Raw genomic sequence first — 6,840 nt, 5'->3', positions numbered from 1 at the left:
CAGAAGGAGTTTAGGGAAGAAATGAGACGAGCATTGAGTGGTAATGGAAGTCTGCCAGAAGATTGGGATACTGCTGCTATACTAGTAAGAGAGACAGCAAGGAACGTGCTAGGGTGGTCATCGGGAAGGAGGAAGAAAGACAAGGAGACATGGTGGTGGAACAAAGAAGTACAGGAAATTATAAAAGAGAAGAGGCTAGCAAAGAAGAATTGGGACAATCAGAGAGATGAGGAAAGCAGGTGGTTATATAGAGAGATGAGACAAAAGGCAAAAAGAGCGGTAGCGAAGGTGAAAGCAGATGCATACCAGGAGTTGTACGAAAGATTGGAGACCAAAGAAGGAGAGAAAGACCTGTACAGACTAGCTAGGCAGAGAAACAGGGAAGTGAGGGATGTACAGCAGGTAAGAGTGATGAAAGATGGAAATGTGCTGACAAACAAAGAGAGTGTATTAAGAAGGTGGAAAGAGTACTTTGAGGATTTATTAAATGAGGAGAATCCAAGAGAGAAAAGGTCAGATTCGTTGGAGACAGCAAATCAGGAAGCAGAGTCGGTTAGTAAGGATGAGGTGAGGGCAGCCATGAAAAGAATGAAGACTGGGAAAGTAGTCAGACCACATGGTATCCCGACTGAGGCTTGGAGATGTTTGGGTGAGATGGCTGTGGAGTTCCTGACAAGATTGTTTAATAAGATCCTAGAGAATGAGAAAATGTCAAATGAATGGAGAAAGAGTGTGCTAGTCCCAATATACAAGAATAAGGGAGATGTACAGAGCTGCAGTAATTACAGAGGGATAAAACTGATGAGCCACACCATGAAGTTATGGGAAAGGGTACTGGAGGCGAGATTGAGAAGAGAGGTAGCAATCTGTGAACAGCAGTACGGGTTTATGCCAAGGAAGAGCACGTCGGATGCAATTTTTGCTTTAAGAATGTTAATGGAGAAGTACAGGGAAGGCCAGAGAAAGCTACATTGTGTGTTTGTAGACCTGGAGAAGGCATACGATAGAGTGCCGAGAGATGAGATATAATACCAGAACTCATCTCTCGGCACTCTATTGTATGAGAAAGTGTGGAGTGAATGAGAAGTATATCAGAGTGGTGCAAGACATGTATGAGAACAGTGAAACAGCAATGAGGTGTGCAGTTGGAACAACTGAATGGTTCAAGATGAAGGTGGGACTTCATCAAGGATCTGCTTTGAGTTCTTTCTTGTTTGCCATAGTGATGGATAGCTTGACGGACAAAGTAAGGCAAGAGTCACCATGGAACATGATGTTCGTGGATGATATTGTGATACGTGGTGAAAGTAGAAAGGAGGTTGAGTTGGGTTTGGAGAGATGGAAGTATGCATTGGAACGAAGAGGAATGAATGAATCAAGGATCTGCTTTGAGTTCTTTCTTGTTTGCCATAGTGATGGATAGCTTGACGGACAAAGTAAGGCAAGAGTCACCATGGAACATGATGTTCGTGGATGATATTGTGATACGTGGTGAAAGTAGAAAGGAGGTTGAGTTGGGTTTGGAGAGATGGAAGTATGCATTGGAACGAAGAGGAATGAAGGTGAGCAGTAGCAAAACAGAATACATGTGCATCAGTGAGAATGGGGACGAGAGTGTAGTGAAGATCCAAGGAGTAGACGTAAAGAAAGTTGGTGAATTCAAGTACCTGGGGTCAAGTGTGCAGGAAAATGGGGGCTGCGATAGTGAGGTGAGAAAGAGAGTGCAGGCAGGGTGGAGCAGTTGGAGAAGGATTTCGGGAGTCATTTGTGATAGGAAAGTCCCAGCAAAAGTGAAAGGTAAGATGTATAAGATGGTAGTGAGACCAGCTATGATGTATGGATTGGAGAATGTACCCTTAACGAAGAGACAGGAGGCAAAGTTGGAGGTATTAGAGTTGAGGATGTTAAGGTTTGCAATGGGAGTGACAAGGTTGGACAGGATAAGGAATGAGCCCATCAGAGGGACAGCACATGTGGAGAGCTTGGGAATTCAGCTAAGAGAGATGAGACTGAGATGGTATGGGCACATCCTGAGAAGAGATGCAGAGCATGTTAGAAGGAGAACATTGAGGATGGAGCTGCCAGGCACACAAAAATGAGGAAGGCCAAAGAGGAGATACATGGATGTGGTGAGAGAGGACATGAAAGTGGCAGGTGTGGTAGAGAAGGATGCGGAAGACAGGGAGCAACGGAGACGAAAGATCCACTGTGGCGACCCCTAATCAGGAGCAGCCAAAAGAAGAAGAAGATATAAGTAAAGGAGCGTGGGTGCTAAACTGGTCTTCCTGCCTCCCACTGAAAATGTGTGATGCATTATGTATTGACGTATTGATCTTGACCAGCCCAGACTGTGTACTGTCTAGCCTGGTCATGATGACTGAGTGTTAGCTGTTGGAGTTTTGTTTTTCTCTATTTAGTTGTACTTTGTCAGCTAATTTGTGTGGTTGGCTTGTTTTCTTGGCTGTTTGCAGAGAGCTGAGAGCTGATTAAATACATACATACAGTGGTGCTTGAAAGTTTGTGAACCCTTTAGAATTTTCTATATTTCTGCATAAATATGGCCTAAAACATCATCAGATTTTCACACAAGTCCTAAAAGTAGATAAAGAGAACCCAGTTAAACAAATGAGACAGGAATATTATACTTGGTCATTTATTTATTGAGGAAAATGATCCAATATTATATATTTGTGAGTGGCAAAAGTATGTGACCCTTTGCTTTCAGTATCTGGTGTGACCCCCTTGTACAGCAATAACTGCAACTAAATGTTTCCAGTAACTGTTGATCAGTCGTGCACACTGGCTTGGAGGAATTTTAGCCCATTCCTCTGTACAGAACAGCTTCAACTCTGGGATGTTGGTGGGTTTCCTCACATGAACTGCTCGCTTCAGCTCCTTCCACAACATTTCCATTGGATTAAGGTCAGGACTTTGACTTGGCCATTCCAAAACATTAACTTTATTCTTCTTTAACCATTCTTTGGTAGAACGACTTGTGTGCTTAGGATTGTTGTCTTGCTGCATGACCCACCTTCTCTTGAGATTTAGTTCATGGACTGATGTTCTGACATTTTCCTTTAGAATTCACTGGTATAATTCAGAATTCATTGTTCCATCAATGATGGCAAGCCGTCCTGGCCCAGATGCAGCAAAACAGGCCCAAACCATGATACTACCACCACCATGCTTCACAGATGGGATAAGGTTTTTATGCTGGAATGCAGTGTTTTCCTTTCTCCAAACATAATGCTTCTCATTTAAACCAAAAAGTTCTATTTTGGTCTCATCCATCCACAAAACATTTTTCCAATAGCCTGGCTTGTCTATGTGATCTTTAGCAAACTCCTGACAAACAGCAATGTTCTTTTTGGAGGGCAGTGGCTTTCTCCTTGCAACCCTGCCATGCACACCATTGTTGTTCAGTGTTCTCCTGATGGTGGACTCATGAACATGAACATTAGCCAATGTGAGAGAGGCCTTCAGTTGCTTAGAAGTTACCCTGGGGTCCCTCGCTGACTATTACATGCCTTGCTCTTGGAGTGATCTTTGTTCATCGACCACTCCTAGGGAGGGTAACAATGGACTTGAATTTCCTTCATTTGTACACAATGTGTCTGACTGTGGATTGTAGGGGTGTAAATCACTGCCATCATGACGATTCGATTCAGTATCGATTTCTTAAGGCAACGATTCGATTATTTTCGATACTTAAGAATGCCCCACGATTCGATTCGATTAATTGGTTCGATTTTTTTTTTACTTTACGGGCTAGGCTATATTTCAAATTTTAAATAAATCAACAGAAGCTGTAATATCAAATATTTTATTTGAGAAAGAATAGCAAATAACAAAAGTAACAAAGTAGTGCTCCACCTAGGCCTACTGTACACCTCATTCACCAAAAAAAATTGCACCTGTCTTAGCTATAGATACTGAAGGGCCTTTCTTAAGCCTTACATGAAAAAAGTATTTCACAAAATCAGTGCAATGACCGCAAAAGTGCACTACCAGAGAAATGTAACAAAAACATAGGTCTATACTTGCACTTACACTGTAAAATAAAAATACTCCACAAAATCAGTGCAATAACAACAAAAGTGCATCAGCAGCAAAAAAGCAACAAAAAATAAAACCTAGGCCTATCCTTCATTCACTATAAAATAAAAATACTCCACAGTCAGTGCAATGAGCCAGAATGTGCACTAGCAGCAAAAAAGTAGGCCTATACTTCATTCAATAATAGTAATGCATCTGTTCTAGATACTGAAGGGATGTAACGAAGAGAACAGCTAGTAAACAAAAGTACAGCTCTGTTACACTTCCATACCTGCTTCAATGGTGCTTCTTGACAGATTTTTCTTTAAAAAAATCAGTTGGTCCACATGCTCAGAAGACAAAACACTACGCTCTGAACGCACGATGTCCCCTGCTGTGCTAAATACCCGTTCGGAGGGTACACTTGTACCAGGTATGCACAAGTAGGTCTTGGCCAGGTCGGCCAGGAGAGGAAACTCAGCCTGGTGAGCTTTCCACCAATCTAACACCTTACCACCCAGGCTCAGAGATGCAACATCTCTGTACTTTCTAATTTCATCATCAGCTAGCTCTTTGGCTGTTTTCTTCCTGACACTTGGGTCCTCAGTGCAGAAGCAGTCGCCAAACAGGTCCTCGAATACTTTTGATTTCTTGGCACTTGGGGGTGTTTCTAAATTAAACAAAAAATAAGACAAAATAAAGAGTAGAGTAAGTAAAAAATATAGTATAGTTAGTATAGCAGTGGTCATATAGTATAGTTTAGTATAATACAGTTAAAAAAAAAAAAAAAAAAGAGTACAGCATATTAAAAAAGCATGTGATATCATTAGGTTAGAGTATAATCTGTATGATATATTTGAAGTACTGTATGTCTAGAATGTATGAACAGATACCTTCAATAGTCTCTGTGCCTTGCACATCACACATCTGGGCATGGGTTGGTGTTTCCTCAGGCTGGGCCTCTGATTCATTCTGTAACAGACGCGCACACACACAACAAAATAAGCACCCAACAGTTCCAACAGTTCATTACTGTAAAAGCACTACAACATTACTACTACTACAAAAAGTAAAACAACATTAACAAACGCTATACTGTATTAAAAAGTAGATGATGAGAAACAACCTACCCTCCGTTCCTTCAGCTGTGCAGCTTCTTCAGCAATCCTGTTAAAGGTTTCATGTCTTCTGTTATCACACAGGAAAGGAAGCTTCTTAAACCTGGGATCCAACGCAGCTGCTCGGAGTAAGAATGGTTCCTCATCCACGTAGCGTTCTCTCAGATCCTCAGCCATAACTCGTTTCATTTCTTTTATCAACGGGATGTCATCTGGAGAGCATTCAAAATGCGCCAGCAATTTGGTTCGGAGTGGTGCGATTGAGGACACCGTGGGCTGCTTTTCTTCGCACATGACCGTTGTGGCAGCCTTCAGCGGGGCTAGCAGGGCTACCATTTGTTCCGCAGCCAAGAGGTCACTTTCAGATAGAGTGTGGATGTCACCTGCACCTTTCCTTAGTTTCTTGTCGAGTAGGGTTGCCGTCACAGCTGCTTGTTGTTCTAGAAATCTCTCCAACATTTCGAAAGAGCTGTTCCACCGAGTTTTCACGTCAGCTTTCAGCTTGTGGCATGGGAGGTCCAGCAGTGTTTGTTTTTCTTTGAGAAGTGCGGTGGCAACTGCGCTACGGTGGAAAAACCCCACGATTCTTCTCACACGCCCCAAAAGCCTGTCTGTGGCAGGGATCTTAAGGCCATCTTGCGTGGAAAGGTTGAGTGTGTGCGCGAAACACATTATGTGAGGTGTCATCCCTGCCTCTTCCCCGGCCCTCTTCATATTGGACGCGTTGTCCGTGACGAGAGCTGGTGCTTTAGTCGTGAGGCCCCACTCTTCGCACGCAGCCCTGAGGACTTGTCCAATGTTTACCCCTGAATGGGTCTCCTCCAGTACACGCGTCTGTAACACGTTGTTGTGCATCTGCCATTCGTTGTCAATGAAATGGCACGTTACCGTGATGTACGACTCAGTTGTGCACGACGTCCAGCCGTCGGATGTAAGCGCTACCCTCTGTGCCTCCTTCAATTCGTTAATGACGTCCTCACGAACTTTGGCGTACATATTAGCAATGTATGACTGGCTGAAGTACTGCCGCGAGGGAACGTTGTACCTCGGCTCCAATATTTCCAGCAGGTATCTAAAGCCCTCGTTCTCCACGACGGAATACGGTCTTGCGTCTTTACATATGAAGAATGCAATTGCCTTCGATATATTTTTGGCCCTTTTAGAACTGCTTGATAACCTTTGCGGGAAAAGTGTGGTCAGTCGAACAGAGGGCTGTGCTTTTTCTGAACAGTCGCCTTCAACGACACCATGCCGTCTTCTCAAGTGCGCCGACAAATTAGACGTGTTTCCACAGTATCTAAGTTCACATCGACAGTCTTTACATATAACCACATCCCTTACCAATTGTCCCTTCTCTTTGCGGAAACCGAAATACTTCCATACGAACGACTTAAAACTTTGAGGAGTGTGTAAGTCAGTTTTTTTCTCCGCCATAACAAAATGTCTGCCCCGACTGTTTGTGAGTGTGTGTGCCCGCTGAAAGAGGGTAGGGAAGCGAAGTAGGAGGTGGAGACAAAGTAAGGTTAGCGCCACCCGCAGCGCGGGAGTCAGAATTACGCCTTAGAGCAGATGACTAAAAATAGACAGGAGGTAAAATACATACAAGGATCGATTCTCTTGCGGACGTGTCGATGCATTGGATTGTCAACTGTAGGATCGATGCATCGATATGTATCGATTATTATTT

The 6,840-nt window shown here is 43.3% G+C and overlaps 2 protein-coding genes across 2 annotated transcripts; both read right to left on the bottom strand.

Annotated features, from left to right (window-relative positions):
• Positions 1-4,145: 4,145 nt before the first annotated feature.
• LOC132900180 (E3 SUMO-protein ligase ZBED1-like) lies at positions 4,146-5,046 on the bottom strand. The gene is made up of 2 exons (XM_060942219.1): positions 4,929-5,046; positions 4,146-4,705 (listed from the first exon to the last, which is right to left on the bottom strand). Exons 1-2 carry the CDS (start codon positions 4,960-4,962, stop codon positions 4,314-4,316), a joined length of 426 nt encoding a protein of 141 aa, XP_060798202.1. The 5' UTR covers positions 4,963-5,046; the 3' UTR covers positions 4,146-4,313.
• An 89-nt stretch (positions 5,047-5,135) lies between these two features.
• On the bottom strand, positions 5,136-6,587 carry LOC132900275 (E3 SUMO-protein ligase ZBED1-like). The gene has a single exon (XM_060942280.1). The coding sequence runs from the start codon at positions 6,585-6,587 to the stop codon at positions 5,136-5,138; it is 1,452 nt and encodes a 483-aa protein (XP_060798263.1).
• Positions 6,588-6,840: the final 253 nt, after the last annotated feature.

Source organism: Neoarius graeffei, chromosome 16 (assembly GCF_027579695.1).
Source record: "Neoarius graeffei isolate fNeoGra1 chromosome 16, fNeoGra1.pri, whole genome shotgun sequence".
NCBI lineage: Eukaryota > Metazoa > Chordata > Actinopteri > Siluriformes > Ariidae > Neoarius > Neoarius graeffei.
Note: the sequence above shows the minus strand (reverse complement) of the source record. Positions and strands in the feature narration are given on the sequence as shown.

Bases quoted from the DNA above. Each gene is read 5' to 3' on its own strand.
- LOC132900180 (XM_060942219.1), bottom strand. From the start codon at position 4,962: ATGTGTGATGTGCAAGGCACAGAGACTATTGAAG. The intron at 4,706-4,928 runs GTATCTGTTCAT...TGTTTAATTTAG, and splicing joins AGGCACAGAGACTATTGAAG to AAACACCCCCAAGTGCCAAG.
- LOC132900275 (XM_060942280.1), bottom strand. From the start codon at position 6,587: ATGGCGGAGAAAAAAACTGACTTACACACTCCTCAAAGTTTTAAGTCG.